We start from the raw sequence: 18744 nt of genomic DNA, 5'->3' as shown, positions 1-18744 counted from the left end.
TCGGCTGCTGAACCGCATGTCGCGGGCTCGAATCCCGGCTGCAGCGGCTGCAATTTCTATGGAGGCGGAAATGTTGTAGGCCCGTGTGCTCAGATGTGGGTGCACGTTAATGAACCCCAGGTGGTCGAAATTTCCGGATCCCTCCACTACGGCGTCTCTCATAATCATATGGTGGCTTTGGGATGTTAAACCCCACATATCAATAAATCAATTGTTTTACGTCTGCATACGTGAGAGCAGAACAGCATGTCGAGCGTGCCACTGGCTGATATCAGAGCTTCTTGTTAATAAGCGACGTTAATATCCATACCTTAGTGATTGTCCGTGGCAAAGTCCTGTGATACTGATGTTACTCTCGCGTCATTATTCAATGGGACATTACTAACTGTACACTTTCATGCTCAACCTACTCAAGAACCAAGCCCTCGTAGTAGTTGGTGGCCTATTTGTACGCGAACAACTCTTCATATCAGATCAATCATGCGCTGTTGGTGGGAGCCATCATACCGGGTAGGCTGAGGGGCTGTCCACCACCCTGCAGCGCCGCACCGGCTTGGCGGGTATAAAGCTTTCTATCCACAGAGTAGCACAAAAAAAAAAAAAAGAGTCGCGTCATCGGTCCGAACGAGGCGTCAGAACGATGCGAACAAAAGGGTAGTACAGATAGAGGCAGTGGGGGAAACAAAAGGTTTGAATACACATGTATAGGGTGGGTCAGGATTCGGACGAAAAAAAAAAAACTGTGCACGAGCCACGCGGCAGATTCGAAGCCTCGTTTGAGTATTACGCGCCGTTTGTTCGACGCTCGAATGTGAACTCGCGAGTCCGGAGGCCATTGCCATAGCCGTCTGTGTGTGCAGGGAAAGGAGGGTCAGCCCTCACCCCTGAAATTTGGACATTTCGCATGTGTGCATATCATATGTGCATATACACGCATATACAAACGCATGCATGCATTAAAGTATGGTGAACTTCCCCAACCACCACCTCGAAAAAATTTTTGGCCTCGCCTTTGTCCGGCCAAACGCTGTACGACGCAGTCAGCGTAGTGAGGTTCCGTTTCAAAACAACTCGCCGAATTTTTTTCGGTCAGTGTCACCCCTTCCCATCGCTTCCGTTTTCTCTAACAAATTAATAAAAGAAAAGAAGTGATTGTTGTAACGGTTTTTAGCGAGAACTGCTGTTTTGTCAATCCCCCTCCTCCACCCCCCACTCCTTTTTCTTTCCAACCTGCTTCACCGACCCATTCACCGTTACTCTCGCTTAGCTGACCCGAACTTTCCATCAAGCGCTGACAGCGCGATTTGCGCAACCCCATCGACCGCCGCTTCGCTAGATTATCGGTTATAGTGACCCTTTCTTAAATTATAGCGCAACTCGAATTCGCGTAATCTCGAATGTACTTCAGGGCGATTTATATCGGTGATACTTCGATGTAATTATCATTAGTGACGCACTTTATACCTAGAGGAGAGACCGGCCATGTTCGTTCCTGAACATGTCACGCTGATAATATTATGATATGGAGAGCGTTTACTTTAAGTGCCACGCATGAAGATCCAGTTTCAACCAAAACTCAGTGATGAGGCGACGGCTGAACGAAAGAAAGAAGGATAGAATCAAAGTAAATATCTCGAATAATTATACGGAAGCGCGCGGTAACTCGTACAAATCCATTCTCGGTCAAAATGCGCGCACTAGGCCACCACAAAACGAAGTTCTGTCTTATTCATTCTGTCGTCATTTACTACACGCATTTTCATCAAGAATGAGTCCCGAATAAGCCGTACACGTAACATCAGATACACTGACACCTTAGCCTTCTCCGTCCGAGCCCTACCGTCATCACAGCGGCCTTTGTTTTCTTCTTTATTTATATATTGCAACACTGATCGTAACCTCCCTTCTTAACTCGCGTTGAGCGTACGGCAACGTTTCAGTAACAGATTCACACCCCGTAACAACAGCCATAGGCCTCTTTGATCTTTCCGCAGCTTGTAGTCGCAGTTGGCACCCAAGATAAAAAAAAATAAACAACGTTTAGGGCGGCACCTTTTGCACACACTGTGGTTCTCGAACCGAGATACACTGACCCAGAGGCTGTATGACCTTGTACCCACCCCCGTACGCGAGCCATTCACCGCGCCAATGCACACAGTATAGGTGGTCTCTCCAGGATTGACTTGCCCAAAGGGACCACTCCGGAGCGCGGTATTTAGAAGTAAACAGGAAGTCGGCACAAACGTTCGGAGATAAGGGGAGACAAAAAGACAGCGCCTCCGAAGAGCGCCGACTTGAAGACCGATGCGCACTCTTGTAGAACTGTGTAGCTAAAGCGAGAATGCTCCAAAGATAACGCCGCGAAATAAAAAAAATAATTAAATAAACAGAAAAAACCGAGCAAGACGCGCGACAATGAAAAAGGTTGAGAGAGCTGCCAAAACTGCCCGAAAAAGACGCGTACCTGAACCAACGACGGGCAAGACCGGAACTGAGGACCACCCGCAGACATTTGTGTAGCGTGTAGTAACGGGCCTGGCGCCGAAAAGTCTGGTTCGGTAATAGAGGCGTTCAAAGACTTTCTCGTACTATGCGTCCGGTCGTACGTATAAATAGAGAGAGAGAGAGAGAGAGAGAGAGAGAGAGACTCCTAAACCTGCTTAGCCTACTGCAGAGGTCTACCGAGTGGCAGGCCAGCATACCCTTCATATGGGTACGATCAGAAAAAAATGAAGCGGTGTGCTCAGTGCGACAACAGGTTAAAAAAAAAGTACAAAATACAGCTGGAAGCTTCAGAACTTGAAATATATTTAGGTTACAACAGACACCAACCGAGCTCAAGCACACACACTTGTCGGAGTGCTCAGTGAAGTTACACATTTCATTTTGTTTACGTCGTTTTGAGCCTTTCTTGCTGCCTGTCCAAGAAACCACGTCGTACACTTTCGCTGTGTGACACGGGCGTATACATAAGAACGCGGTGGACAGGATTTATCACACGAGTAGCACGAAAGTAGGCAAAAGCCGCACGTTTTAGGTTTGGGAAGCATGGGTTACAAAAACGAATTTGCCATGTTTGTGAAGAAGCTATGCATGGTAATCCCCCGCGCATTAGCGCAAAATATAGAAGTCCAGTGACGATAATCGGTAAGCGAGAGCTCTTCGGGTAGTAGTGTACATTGTTCTGGAATACGCAAATTTAAAGCTCAAAGGCGGAACGCGATATCTGTACGCTATAGCACGTGAACAAGGAGCGCGAATGACGAAGAAGTCAGTTAGCAGACGACAAAAGCAACAACAAACAAACAAACCAATAATGCCGACTAATAGGAAGCCGAAGTGAAGAAACAAAGGGGCGTCTATGACAAAGATTGCCAGCGAAGAAGTACAGACGCAGGCGAAGGTCGGTTAGAAAGCACGTAGACGAAGAAGTATGAAAACAGACGTAGAAAACTGCAGACGAAGAAGCATTATTACAGAAACAAAGAAACAAACAAAAAACAATGCTACGACCACCACGACTACCGCTATTATAGTGGGAAACGGCGAACGTTGGAAACAAAAGGTGCTGCTGCCCGCAAAACAATAAAAAAGAGGCCTCGCAAAGGACGCTGAAAATGAGAGAAACGTTCACCTGTGAGACAGAGGACGAGAGAAAGCGAGGGAAAAAGCGAACGCAGAAAGTAAAATCTCGCGAACACTAACAGCGGGCGGTAGAGCGAACAAGAAGAACAAGAAGAGCCGGCTGGCCGAAGGGGACTCGACGCATGCGCCAATGCGTCCATATACGAGTCGGGAGCTATACGCAGCCATATTTCACACCGAGTGCCAATCCGCGCATCGCACCTGTCACGGAGCGGCGGACAAATTTGTCCATTGTCGGCCGCCGCCCCTTGAGACCCCCTCCCCCTTACTTCCACCTAAAGACTTGGAAGGCGGCCTTTTTTACGGGCCTCTTGGCGGCCGAACGACGGTGTTGTACGCGAAGAAGAACGAGAAGAGGACACACTAAAGCGGCGGCTCTGGTGGACCTCACGCCTGGTCATAACAGGCCGCGCCGAGCGCCAACCCATAATTCATAGCGAAACGCCGAAAAGCCTTCCCCGACCTCCGCGCCACCTACCGACGACGCGCTCGCCTCTCTCGATCGGTCTTCCCGCAGAGTCTCGCCAACAACAATACCAGCCACGAACTCGTATACAACGCGTTCAACCGAATTCCAGAAGGCATTTTCATTTTTGTCGCCCGCTTCTGTTTTCAGAACAAGTATCTCCTTAGAGGAATGTCGACAGCAATCTTCGAAGCTGCATGGCTTCACTTCGCCGTAATATTCTCCTGCATACAGTGGCGGCTCTGACCAAACGTAAAAGCGCAGGAAAAGATGATGCAAATTATTTTGTTTTAACATTAAACTCAAGCTTCACACGCCGCACTTACGGATTGATTAATTGTGGTGACTTCAAACTTCAGCTGTGATGACCTCAGGCACCAAACAAAGAATGGCCGAAAGTACGTCACCAACGAAGCCACGGAGCGGAGTGCTTGGGGAAACGTCCCTATATCGTGCGCAAAAACGTGAGCATAAGCTCACACCCTGACGCCAGGGTACAGAATGAACTGAAACTAGCTTTCAAAAATATGCTGCAACTAACCTTTCAGGGCGCGAATTCCCGCTTGCTTGACATTTTCCGGGAAGTCACCTTTCATTTGCCAAAAAAAAATGAACTCAAAATTTTTGCACCAGTACCTGTTTCACACACCGTTTTCTCTAAACACAAGCGTCTAAGTACTCTTCATGTGAATAACTCTGAACAATTCAAATACGAACAAGCTACTGATCACAAATATTCGTTCTATGGTTAATACTTGCATTAGACGTTCCGCGTAATGTGAGCATTATATTGACTCGCATAAGTATTGTAAAGCCTAAACAATCTCTCGGCAACCGCAATGCCAAGCGGCCTGAGACTGCAGCGCGTTCAAGTAATCGTCTGCGATGACTTTCGTATATGTGAGGTGAAAAGGAAGCACCGGCAAGAGTAGCCGCCAATGAAGATTGCGTACTCAGTTAGCAAACGTACAGAGCACGAGCCACAGGAAGTCTCCCATTTTTCCCGTCATACATGTATTGGGATTTCTTGTTCACGTTTCATCTGTTCATGAGCGTACACCGCATTATCATCATCGCATTAATTTTCGCAACGTTAGCCCTTCCGCTGTTCGATCAGCAACACTGCCTTAACTCTAAGTCGAGGGACCGAGGTGTCGCCTTTTTCTTTGATCGTTCTCTTTATTCCAACATGGAGTCGTATGAAGCCGGCAAAGCAGGGGACAGTGTGACGCAGGAGGAAGGGTATACAGCGAGCCTCGACTGCGACGGTGGAAGCGCGCCAAGCGTACTCAGCAAACCTCGGCGACATTTATGCATACGGAGCTGCCTCGATCAGCAGAAAAACGCCCCATCGCGGCGGCGGCGGCGGTGCGGTCTGAGTCCAGCGTCACCAATCCCATTCGTCGTCGTTCCCTCCCAACCAGCGCCACCCCACCGTTCTCTCTATTTCTGTCATCTTTCTCTTCTTCTTTATCGCCCTTTTCCCCTTTTCTCTTACTCTTCTTATTCCGAAAGCAAAGAAGAAGGACCGCGTTGCAAAGTCCGCGCAGGAGCCTCGCGTCTTCCAACCCTCTACACCCGCCTTTTCCCGACCGTCCCCAAATCCATCGCCAAGCGGACCATTCCAAGAGTACGCGTATATACGCGGCTTCCAACTCCTCTAGCCACAGCTCTAGATAAGCGGCGACTTCTTTTTTATTCCTTTTGTCTTTCCCAATTTCCTGGCTCTCCCCTGTTATTCCTACATCTGCCACCAACCCTTTCGCTGACACACCAAGAACAAGAAAAGTAGGGTTGGTGGGGAGGAAGCTTGTTGGTAGGAAGAGAGCGTAGAATAGGAAAAAGCTTGACGCCGCTGTCGCGTGCCCGCCGTCCATTCCCGAAAACCCCCGTGCATGGCAGTCGACGAAATAATAAGAGTAGAATTCTCTCGTTGCGTCCCCCCCCCCGACGTTTTCCCCACCTTCTTGCTTTTTCCGCCCTGTCTTTCACGAATCCCTCCGCTACAACAACCGTCGCCGATCACCCGGGGTACGGAATACGCGTAGGAGTTAGGGACGCACACGAAATGGGGAGAAATGGCGAAATGAAGGCCCGCGAGGAGAGCCGCCAAGAGAGACACACGAGAAATAAAAACGGGCAAAATAGGGAAAAAGCAACACTGAGAGCGCACGCGCCGAAGGGCTTCGCGGGATGACTGCGGAGAAAGGTTGGCAGGCAGCGTCCGATGCGGTGCCGATCAATAAACGCCATAATAGGAACGGCGTCCCAGCGTCGTCGTTGACTACGACGAAGACCTACCCCCTTCCCGTGCCACCTCCCTACTTCCCGCGCGCCTTCACCCTCTCTTCCCTACTCGGTGCTTCGGGATCGCCTTTGGTCTCTTTCCTTTTCTTGCTTTTGCGCTCCCGTAGCGACGGCGCGAGCCATGCAAATGCGAAGGATGCTTGCAGGCATCTTCCCTAAGAGCCATAGCGCGGTGTGCGTGTGTGCCCGGAGGACAGCCAGCTTGCGCACGACCCCTTTGCTCCCCATCTTCCCCTTTACTTTTCTGGGGAGAGCCTACAACGGAGACACCGCTTCAAACCTTCTTACTTGTTTCTTTTTTTTTCCTCCCCGTCGGCTCAACTTCATCTTTCGGTTTCCTTACGGGCAGGCTCGTCGTGTCTTTCTCCCTTTTTTTCTTTTCTTTTTTGGGCTTTTGATTGTTACAGCTCGCCTGCAACTATATGACGACGTCGCATCGTCCCCTAATTCGCATGCCCCCTATCTCTCGACACTCAAGATCCACCTGTCTTCCCTCTTTCCCCATCGTTTCCCTCCGCCGCATCTCCCTTCAAACGCGAGCCCGCGTCTCTCTCGCCAAAGACGTATGCTGCTTGCACAGGCACTCCTTCGCTTCGGGTGCGAAAGGCATGGATAAACACGACTAAAGAGAAGCTGCGATGCACCTCGCCGATCGAACCTCTTTCTTTCCCTTATTCTCCCCAACCCGACGGTTCATGCGCCTTCGGCACGCAGTTACGGCAGCGGTCGATGCCAACAGAAAAGGACTTCTTTTTCCTTCCCATTCCACGCAGAAATTCTTTTTTTATTATTTGTCGCTCGCAACCAGGAGGCAGGTCGCGCGACCCTTTTCTCCCTTCATCCCCAATTTCTCGTCCCCAACTCCCGTGCGACCCAAGCCAGCGGCAGTTCCTTCATCCAGCGGTCATCGATAAGCTTTGCCGTCTCTTTTCTAACTGTCACTCGCTGACGTGGCTGCAGCGGTGGTCCGCATAACGTAAAACGCCGAGCACCCGTCAGTTCTGCCATTATTTTTCTTTTTTTCCCTCAATGCATTCACACCAGCTTAGGGAACCTTTCCCTTTCTTTCGACAGCTTTCCACGTCCTCACTGTATCTCCTTCCCTTCTTGCCAACTCTTTTGCCAAAACGATATGCATGAATTTTTCTTTTACCGCTGACAAGGAGCAGATTCACATTCCCCACCTACCCTATAGCTACTCTCATCGACAAACCCCTTTTCCCCTTTTTTTCTTCCCAAGATATTCTCCCCACTGAATGCCTATTGCACCGCCCTTTCTAGAAGCACATCTCCTCATCATCCGTCTGGGCGATCTCCCGCGCTATTCCTTTTTGCTGCCTTATCCCGTTCAGACGGACGGCAATAGCTGGGCCACGCGTTTAACACTTTTCTTTCATTTCTATCTCCCTTCACGGTTACTAAAATTCTTTCGCCTATGCCGATATTGAAGAAAGAAGTCTTCATTGCTTCTTCGGTCCCCTTCTGGCCCATTCTACATATGGGGATCTCGCGTTAGCCAGCGCGGAATGCGTTTGGCGACGCCAATTGAAGTGAGCCGAGGAACATGCGTGAAGGGGCGGCTAGCTCTTCCCATTTTTTTTTTGCTGCAACGGTCTCCCTATATCTTCTGCTTATTCTGAACGCGAGTAGCAGGACCACGAGTGCGCTGTCGTGCGTCTCTCGCCGCACAGCCAATTGTCTCTGGAGCACTGATGATAGGAAGCAGGGGGGCGAGATGAAAAAAAAAAGAAACAAAGAATTATAAAAGGGAAAATGTTTCAAACGCACGAGAGAGCGGCCACTTGAAATTGGGGCTACCAATAAAGAAAACCCGGGCGGGATCAAGAGGCGAAGAGAGGAACGATGGGCTTTGAAAAAATAAAGATACGACTAAAATAGAACGCATCTGTACCCTCTTCAAACCCGGCTCTGTCCCCATTCGCTAACCCTTATTTCGTCCGCTTCCCTTCACTGCAGGCGAGCGATTGCAAATTGTAGGGGCAGCGTGGCAGCACAACGGAATGGACGTTGAAGGAAATGCATAGGGAAAGAAAAAGGCTTGGGGGAACGCAGGTAGCGACCACGCTTGCATGATGACGGCGACGGTCAGATTCAAAAGCGAAGCGCATGGGAGAGTGCTGAACTGAAAGCATGAATTTAAAAAAATATGTATAGATGAAAGCGTTAGAGTTTCGGGGGAGGTGGGGAAGGGGTTACGCACATTCATAACGGGAAATGGGAGGAGCACAGGACTTCGGGATGAAAGAAAAAAAAACAAGGAACGGCCGGCGTGGGAGAGGCGGGACGGGTGACCGCAGTATACGAAGCCACGGGGGTCTCGCACTTTGCCCTACACGTGACCCATGTGGAGCTCGTAGCGCGCAATACAGAGCGATGCATGCGCAAGAGCGTATCAGAGAAAGAGGTTAAAGGGAAGATAGGGAGAATAGCTGAAAGCGAAGAGATGACCGTGAAGTAGAAGGGAACAGGAGCTGATGTCAGTTCTGGAAAAAAAGCAGAAAACAAATAAAAAAGACCTAAAACCCGTAAGTAGGTAGCAAAAAAGGAAACAATAAATAAGACTGTCGTTAAGAGGCATTTAAAAAAAGGAAAACGAGGCCTCGCCGCGCCAGTGCACCGTTATACATGCACATGAAGAGAAAGGATTGGTTTTAGGGAACGGAATGGGGAGCTGGCCTAAAAAGCGAGGCTTTAAGGGGATGGTGGGGAAGAGACGGTTTCTCTCGTCCCCGAATCGGGTAATAGGGAACATGCTTTGGTTGCGGTCCTCCGATAGAGGGCGCGGTGTGTCGCAAGTTTGCTGACCAGGAAATCCCTTTCGTGCGCATCCGATCACCATTCGTGTTTTGCGGATTTGCGGACTGGTCGTGAGATATCAGTTGGAGATTTGGAGAGGGGAAAAGGAGGTGAAGAGAGAGAAAGTTAGGTGCGCTGATCGAAACCGTTGGGAAGTAACTGAGTGCCCGTTGAGAGGGACAGCTGCGGCATGAAGGAAGAATTAAAGAAAAACGTGGCTGATCCCTGTTTACATGAATCTGTAGAACACGAAAGTGAAACGTCTCCTCGCAGAGGTAGTTGAACATTCATTGTGACTTGTTTCGCCACAAAGTCGAAGGAATGATTGCTGCAGTAATAAACTGCAATGTGCCACGAAGAACGCAAGCAGCTCGAAACTTGCAGCACGCTCCTTAAGTAGAAAGCACGCGCGGATTGAGCATACACTGGGCGAGCGTGGACAAACAACTGTCACAGCTCTAGACTTAAAGCATGCTACTCAAACTGAAAGAAAGACGCGCAAAATGAACGCACAGGTATACACCGAACGAGCGCGAACAACGGTGCCAACTGTTGCTTCAAGTGTGAGCAGCGCGCTCCTTTCGTAAACGCGGCCGCGGCAGCGAGCGAAGTGAAGTTCGTGATCTCGTTAACTACTGTAACTTCAAAGCGAACGTGCAGTGGAAGCAAAAGAGAAACAGAGCGCACGAATCCCGACATAAGCGGGTGCGCGAGTGAGCCACCACGCTATAGAGAACATCTATACGCAATATGACCACGCTATGTGGAGGCGCGCGAGTACTGCGACGGGCGGCGTGGCGTGGCACGACGACTTCGTCCCATCTATGTATATTGGTGACAAAACCGCGATGTAGTACCAAGCTCCGAGGACGGCCAGCGGTACATTGTGTGAATAAATGGGTCGCCGTTATAATGTTACAGAAGAGACGTTCTTTGGCTTAGTGGTTAGTGTCGGGCGCTGAAGCACGCGAAGTATGTCGTTCGACTCCCCGCTGCGGAAGTCTTCCTTGTCGTTTTTTTTTTCTTCTTTGCAATCTGTTAGTAAATATTTTACAACGTCATATCCGTGACGAATATATGCCAAGGAGGCGTGGTGGACCCCGACATAAAAAGTTCGTGTTAAATGTCCAAAATGATGGTGATAGTACAAAATCAACATTTATTATGAAGTCATATTCGTGCTGGAGTGGTGATTACATATGCATCACGGGTACGGTGTTCGGCAGAAAGCGGAACGTGCTTGGCTTCGTTTTCCACTTGCCGAAACTCTTCATCCAGAAGAACACGCGTGTTACAGCTGTATATATATATATATATATATATATATATATATATATTCGTAAACACTCTGGAAAAGGCGAGTGTGTCGTATATTGTGGCGTGTGTATGCAAGATTTCGGCGCGCCTGAAGTGATGAAATTCGACATGCTGCCGGCGAATCGTTGTCGCTGCTCCAGCTTCAACACGTGTTCCGTGTCTTCACTTTGGTTGGTAACAACTTTATTTCATAGTAACAACTTCGTTTGCGTGTCTTCACTCCTCTCGTATTCCAGCGCCATTGGTCGTATACTCGAAGCCCGAGTTTACCTCCTTTCACCAAGGACAAACGAAGCACCAATTATATGCACAAAGCGAGCGATCGCAAGGTGGAATCGGGATTCAACGTGCTTTTTTTTTTAGGTTTCACTGCTAAATGAAGCTTTTCTTTTTATTACCAGAGCCAGAATAAACAGACAGGTGACGAATAAGTTGAAGAACGTCTCGTACAACTCCTGTGTATACTTGAAATGGAGACGCCTACACAGCGTGCGACGGACATAAAACGACATGCAACTCACATTTCGTGTCCTCCTTGACCGTCAGAGGCTTGGCGTCACCGTCCTCGAACAGCCGCACAAACGTGTCGTTCTTTTTATCTGGAATGAAAGAAAAACGCATAGACGGAAAGGCGTAAGCCAATTGCGATACTGCAGCGGAAGTTTGTTAGACGTTAGAGACTATTAGCGTGGCCAGGTGGTGTGCGTGATGTGGTTCAAACCTAACAACGTTTTGCAATGTACGAACGCATACATCGAGCTAACAGAACCCTAAATCCCCGCTCCACCCTCCCCCCAACGCCCGGAAAGAACACTCATGAAACTGAGCTCGTTCGTGTCTAATGAGAAAGAAAGAAAGAAAGAAAAAGAGAAAGAAAGAAAGGAAGAAATAAAGACAGAAAAAAAAAGAAAGTCAGGCACACAATTATAAAACTGAACTAAGAGTCAACGGATGATGTTGCTGTTGACGGTGGGCAGCTAACACTACAGTAATCTGCGAGCCAACAAAGCCATTGCCAAGCGACAGTTAGCCAACATGGACCAGTGCTCGTAGTTAGCGAGTGAATATGGTATCTATATAGAGGGAAGGCTGAACTCGAAACAGGTTTGAATTACTTCAAAAAGTGAATGTATGTATTCTCGCACCAAATAAATCATCATGATCATGATCATCATCATCATCATTATCGTCATCATATTTCATATTACTTTCCCAGATTGTCGAGGTAGCTCATTGACTATGGCATTCTGGAGCTGGTCACGCGGTTTCCGGTTCGAATCCCCGACCCACAGTTTCATAACGGTAGTGCAGAAAGCAAACACAAACGCTTAGCATGCTTAAAATATGGGCCTTATTGAGCACCAAGTGGTAACCGCCGATCCAGAACCCTACATTGACACTCTTGTGTTAAGTGTAAGTTAAATTTAGGGCGTACAATATTTTAAGAAACTTTCAACGTAGCTCGTGCAGTCTATGTGTATATATAACGAGATTAAGACGTTTCTATGCAATCTCATTAGATACTAAGACGTTTCTAATGAGATTAAGACTTTCTCTTGGTGAAAGGAGGTAAACTCGGGCCACGAGTGTAACACCAATGGCACTGGTATACCAGAGGAGGGAAGACACGCAAACGAAGTTGTTATCAAAATTAAGTTGTTACCAACCTTCTGGAGAAATGTATAACAGGTGATAGACGACATAAGAGTATAAAAAGAAATTTGAAAATGTGCAAACTCTGAGTATTTCCTTATAGAAACCCTAGTGACGGTTCCACGTTCAAAAGTGTTCCTTCTCATGAGCCACTAAGTAGGTGGTCCCGTACGTCTAATTTACCGGCCTCCCCATGTGGGCTTAGAATTCGCACTTCCTACCCATATGAATGCCGTTTCTTTCTTCTTAAGAGAGGCAATCAACTGCATTGTACTTCATCTTCACTTCCCCCTCCCCCCCAAAAAAAAATTTACGCCACCCACAACGTTCTGATACCTAAATGCCCCGTTTATTGCCGTATACTGCGCTCGGCGTCGTCAAATATTGTTAGAGGAGGTGTGTAAGCGGTCCAGAACACACACATTTCCATCTGCCCTCATATGCACGCAAGGACCGTTGCGGCGTTTTCGCATGCGCCCATGCAAACGAAACGACGCGTTTTTTTTTCGAGCGCCCACGGCGGCGTAAAGGCGCATCTCCGCCCCGTCGCGTCACGGTCCAGATTTCAAACTCACTCGCGCATGCGTCAGAGGCGCCCCCTACGCCACCGCAGCTGACTTCTGCTGAACCGCGGACACGGCAGTTGACCTTTTGGTTTGTCTGTTTTTCTTTCGCACATACGCCGGGCTTCCATCTCGGACTACGTACATATGTGTATATGTACGTGCGCATTGAACGCGCAGCTGACTATGAAAACGTACGCGCGCGTACACTAAACACCGTACGCGTACGAAGCCGCATAACGGTATACCCAACGCCTCCACCACACCACGGCGCTGCTGTACATACCGCGACGCCAGGGCGATGAAGCAACAGCTGTGGACAGTGACCTAGATTTTGGCTCGGGCTGGGATAGGAGGCGAGAAGGATCACTATAGGAAAGAGGGGCCTTACGGGGAGGGGGGGGGGGGCACGAAATCGGTTCATGGTCGTCCTCCCGTGTGATGGCTTCGTCGGAGGAGGCGTCTGCCCACCCATTTGGAGAGTGCCACCACGTGATATATACGTACGCAGAAACAACCGAGTTGCAGGAAGTCACCGCGCGGGGTCAGTGTGTTCACCGTATGTGGTGAATGTTGTGACCATTGAATTACGTTTCTTGATTTGTTTTATAGCTCGGCTTGATGTAACCTAGCATTTTCGGTGGCGGCGTTGTACGCGAAAAACCCAGGTGCCGGCGAGCGCACAATGTGGTCTTTCAAGGTACTACGATCACATCCGTGTTTGTGCGCGCTGTTTTTCGATAATTCATGCTCTTCCGATTATGGGCTTGTCGGGAATCGGCCGTTTATGATATGGCCAGTCTGATATTTTCATGATGAGACAAGCGCAAAAAATACACACACTACGAGAGGACACAGACAAGCGCTGATATTTTCATCGAAGTGACTAGTAATTTCCAGATTTATCACATTTCGTTATTGCCTGGGTATAAACGCGTGACCGTGGCTGTTGCCCGTGGAAAGTGAAGTGTTGCACTTCTAAACACGCTGTTGGAGTTTCCGTTCCCAGTAAGGAGCAAGCTAAAAAACAAAAAGCTAGAAGGAAACATTGCGCAATAATAAAGAAAGAAATTCGGCAGACCCAACGCACTTTGGGAATCGACGTTACGCGAAGCATGTGGCGGGAAGGTGACCATGTCGAAGTTGTTTTTATTGAGCGACACGTCATGAAATGACGATAAATATATGTAAAAAATGTTGCCCCCACTGACATATTTTCAAGAATTGCAGATGTTTATATAACCACTTGTTTGCACTTGCGCAACTATGTCATATGGAACATGCGTATTAGCAACACCAGAAGCGATAAGCTGATATGAAGCACCGATGGTTGAGAGGTAGGTAGCCCCGGACACTGCTACAAAAATCAACCTTAGGCCATGGCACCTGCCTACAATCGACGTTAACCCGACGCGACGGCTGTATCAAAGGAGTGCATATGTAACTTCAGTGGGCCAGGCAGCGGCACTCAGGGCGAAATGCTCACCAAACCATTCGTCTTTGTGGTGCAGGTTAGTTCCTACTTGTCTGCGCCATGTTACCGCAGTGAAAACCGCTTTTTAGTGTTGCTGCCACGCCCACTTGGTAGCTTTTTTTCATGCATTTGTGCTTTTGGCGTGGATTTGTTAGTTTGCGGGGATATTGAAGCAAACCCAGGCCCTTCAGATAAAGAAATACTGCAGCAGCTTCTTTCAGGACAAAAACACATCACTGATATGATGAACAGTGTCTTATCAAAACAAGAAAAAATCGAAAAAGAAGTTGCTAGCTTAACTGAAAGGATGAGTTCCGTCGAAATACAGACAAAAGCTTTGATTGAACTGAAAACAGATGTAAACGACTTAAAGCAAAGAGCAACACAGCTTGAGAAAGACTTTGAATTCGCGGTCAAAAAAATTGACGAGTTAGAGAACAGAAGTCGACGAAATAACTTGATTGTTTTTGGCCTAGGGGAAGAAACTAATGAAACGACTGCTGACCTTACTGAAACAATAAAAAAGGACTTGTTTGAAGGAAAGCTGGGAGTGAATGTCAGGGGCATAGAAAGATGTCACAGATTGGGAAAAAAGAATGGCAAAAAACGCCCAGTAATTATAAAAATACTCGATTACCGAGACAAGGTAGCTATTCTGCAGAGGTGTTCCAAGCTGAAGGGCACCGAGCTGTCGATAAGTGAAGACTTTTCCGCTCGTGTACGTGATATCAGAAAAAAGTTGTGGCAAAGTTCGTCGCGCGAGCGTGCAAGTGGATCTAAAGTGAAGTTAGTTTTTGACAAAATAAGCATTGATGGAAAGTTTTTTTGCTGGGATGATAATAAGAATACAAGATATAAGTTATCTAACCAAATTAAGGTTCGGGGAAACTAGATGAACGATGTTTAGTGGTGTTAAATGTAAATTGCCGCAGTATTGTTAATAAGGCTGAGAAGTTGGAAGACATGCTTTTAGCACATGACCCAGATATTGTATTACTAACTGAGACATGGCTACGAGATGATGTTTTTGATAGTGAGTTTGTGCCGAAAAATTACAGAGTGTTCCGTAAGGATCGAAATGGGAGGGGAGGGGGCGTTGCTATTCTTTTTAGGAATAATACACGTGTCGTAAAAATGCCAGACGTTCAAGACATAGAAAGCATCTTCTGTAAAGTGTATATTGGCAATATTAAATATCTTCTTGGTGTCGTTTACAGGCCACCAAATGCTTCCCTTGATGTTATCGCAAAGCTTAAGGATTACCTTCATTGTCACGTAAAAACCGAAGATAAATTAATCATAGCGGGAGATTTTAATATGCCAAATATGAATTGGGAAACGTTTATATCAGACCCATGTCAAGCTGCGGATACTCAAATATCCGATATCATGTTTCAATATGATTTGACGCAAATAGTCACCGACCCTACCAGAATAGATCAGGGGACGAAATCTATCCTAGATATATATCTTGTAAGTGGCAATATAAAAGAAAGCATGTTGTGCAGCGTCACAAATGGCATATCGGATCACAAGGCTGTGGTACTAAAGCTAAAGGGAGTTGAACTTAGTCAGCAGAGGATGGTGAAGAAATTTCCCAATTTTTCAAAAGCAGATGATGAATCTATAATTGATGTTCTGGCCTTTGAATATGATCATTTCAATGCAAGTAATCGTAGCGTTGAAGAACTGTGGCTTTGCTTTAAGAGAATGATTGAAGATTGTGTGCAGCGTTTTATCCCTTTAATTACAAAGAAAGTAGAGAATCACAATCCCTGGATAACAAGAGAGACGTTACAGCTGAAGCGAAAGTTGAAACGGTTAAAAAAAAGGTCAAACAAGGCTAACAGTCCTAATTTAAAAACAATTATTTGCAATATACGTGAAGAAATTAAAGAAAAATCTTTTCGTGACAAAGAAAAGTATTTTAAAGAAAAATTGCCGTCATTTATTAAAACGTGTCCAAGAAAATTTTGGAAAGAGGTCACTCCGGGCACGTGCTCTACCGATGTATTTCTTTTAGATGGAAAATTGGAGAGTGATGAAAAAGCTGTCTGTACGGCCTTTAATAACTATTTCAACAGCGTCTATACAAAAGATAATAATTATCTCCCACCTTTCGATGCGAACCTACCACCAATATCAGATGTCACTATTTCTGAAGAGGGTATCTTTAATTTATTGCTAAATCTGGATGTTAAGAAATCTGTTGGACCAGATGAGATACCGAATGCCTTCTTAAAACGGTACGCAGAGTGGTGCGCGAAATATTTGTGTGTGTTGTATACTAGGTCTTTGAACGAAGGTGTACTCCCTGAGGACTGGAAGATTGCCCGAATTAAGCCTCTACACAAAGCAGGTGATAAAACTCAAATAAAGAATTATCGACCAGTTTCGTTAACCTCTACAGCTTGTAAAGTTCTCGAGCACATAATTCACAAACAGATTGTTACATTTCTTGATGAACACAAAGTACTAACAAAAGCGCAGCATGGATTTAGACGTGGATATTCTACCACTACACAGCTGGTTGAAACCATCCATGATTTTGCTACCGCACTAAATGAAGGTGAACAGCTAGATGCCATTTTTATGGACTTCCAAAAGGCCTTTGATAAAGTTTCCCATAAAAAATTACTTCATAAATTGCAATATATCTTGAAAAATCCGAAACTTATAGTATGGATACGAGCGTATCTTGAAAACAGGCAACAATTTGTTTCATTTAATGACAGTTGTTCCAGCAAACTACCTGTGGATTCCGGCGTACCTCAGGGCTCGGTCCTCGGACCTCTTTTTTTTCTATTATATATAAATGATATAATGAATGGCCTTTCTGTAAGTGTAAAGCTTTATGCTGATGATTGTGTATTATACACGAAGGTATCAACTGCTAGAGATCAGATAAGGCTCAATAATCAATTCAACAAGGTCGTCTCTTGGTGCCAGGAATGGCAAATGTCAATTAATTACAACAAAACTGTTTATATGAAAATAACACTAAAGAAAAATCCTTTATGTTATCAGTACGGCACAAATAGCGTCAATCTTACAGAAGTTGCAGAATACAAGTACCTTGGAGTATGGATAACTAATGATCTAAACTGGAACAAACACGTCGATATAACTACAGGTAAATGTCTACGGAAACTTTTTTTTCTAAAGCGATCCTTAAAATATTCTACCCCGTCTGTACGCATGTTGGCATATAATAAAACACTCATTCGTCCAATGTTGGAATATGCTGTAATAATATGGGATCCATTCACTAAACGTAATATTAATCAATTAGAAAAAGTGCAGAACAAGGGCTTACGTTTTATTTATAACTCCTACGGTAGAACATCCGTATCTGAATTATTGGTAAAAAGCGGTCTGCAACCCGTTGTGGACAGAAACCGCACTTGCCGGCTTAAGTTTTTCTATCAATTAATAAATGGTCATTTAAATGTTGAAAATGCAGGCATTCTTCGGTATTCTTCCGGTTACGCAACTCGCAAGCGACATAGTAAAACGATAACTCCTTTACCTTCACGGATTAACTGCCACAAGTATTCGTTCTTCCCTAGAACTATTAATGACTGGAATAGCCTGACAAATGATGTCGTTTTACAGAAGAAACTGTCATTGTTTGAAAACAGCATCGCCTAAACCATCCCTACACATTGCATTGTATTATTTGTTTTATTGTAATTATTGTGTTAGTCTATAACCCGTATTCTACGTGTTACGTTATTATGTGTTATGTTACTCGAAAAATTTGTTGAAATAAGCGTTTGTGAACCTTCGCCTTGTATATTCAAATCGTACGATTTATTGTGTTTTCATTATTTTTTTGTATGTACCGATTCTCGAACATTTTTTTCCCACCCTGCCATGATCTTTCAGCTGAAGGATCGCAGTATTTATAAATAAATAAATAAATAAATAAAATTGGATAGGCCAGCACTGCAACCACTATAGACGTTTCCCGAACATTAGCGTATATTTGAAAAGTAGTTCTGGCGTATATCTCTGCGGTAGAATGCTTAACTGCCACGCAGAATGCTTGGATTCGATTCCAGCTGCGACCCTGACATTTATCCTTTGCGTTCGTCAAGTCAACGCTACCGATCTAGGGTCCTTAGTGTTCACGCGTTAAGGTTGCCCATGTTTGTTCTCGCCGTTCCTGGGTATAGATATTAAGTGTAAATCACCTGTGGCACATGCCCGCATACCAGTGGCACATACCCACACGCTTGTATGTGCCACTGTCTGGCGGGAAGTGTTTGACGACTTACGCAACGGAATCGCGACATTACTCATGTCTTGACCAGCGCGTCATATTCGTCAAACCATCTTACTCTCCCATACTAATTTTGGTTCACGCCATGTTAAGGGATGATCACTAGAGCAGCCAAACGTAAGCGTATAGATAGATAGATAGATAGATAGATAGATAGATAGATAGATAGATAGATAGATAGATAGATAGATAGATAGATAGATAGATAGATAGATAG

The 18744-nt window shown here is 46.1% G+C and overlaps 1 protein-coding gene across 3 annotated transcripts in view; it reads right to left on the bottom strand.

The window, feature by feature from the left end:
* The window catches only part of LOC119168268 (BCL11 transcription factor A), a 664540-nt gene that overhangs the window by 257162 nt on the left and 388634 nt on the right, over positions 1 to 18744 (bottom strand). For all 3 annotated transcript variants that reach the window (XM_075867205.1, XM_075867206.1, XM_075867207.1), the window contains one exon: positions 11074 to 11151. In XM_075867205.1, the coding sequence (XP_075723320.1) occupies positions 11074 to 11151 (78 nt within the window). The remainder of the gene's footprint in view (positions 1 to 11073; positions 11152 to 18744) is intronic.

Source organism: Rhipicephalus microplus, chromosome 6 (genome assembly GCF_043290135.1).
Source record: "Rhipicephalus microplus isolate Deutch F79 chromosome 6, USDA_Rmic, whole genome shotgun sequence".
In the NCBI taxonomy this organism is placed as follows: domain Eukaryota; kingdom Metazoa; phylum Arthropoda; class Arachnida; order Ixodida; family Ixodidae; genus Rhipicephalus; species Rhipicephalus microplus.
Note: the sequence above shows the minus strand (reverse complement) of the source record. Positions and strands in the feature narration are given on the sequence as shown.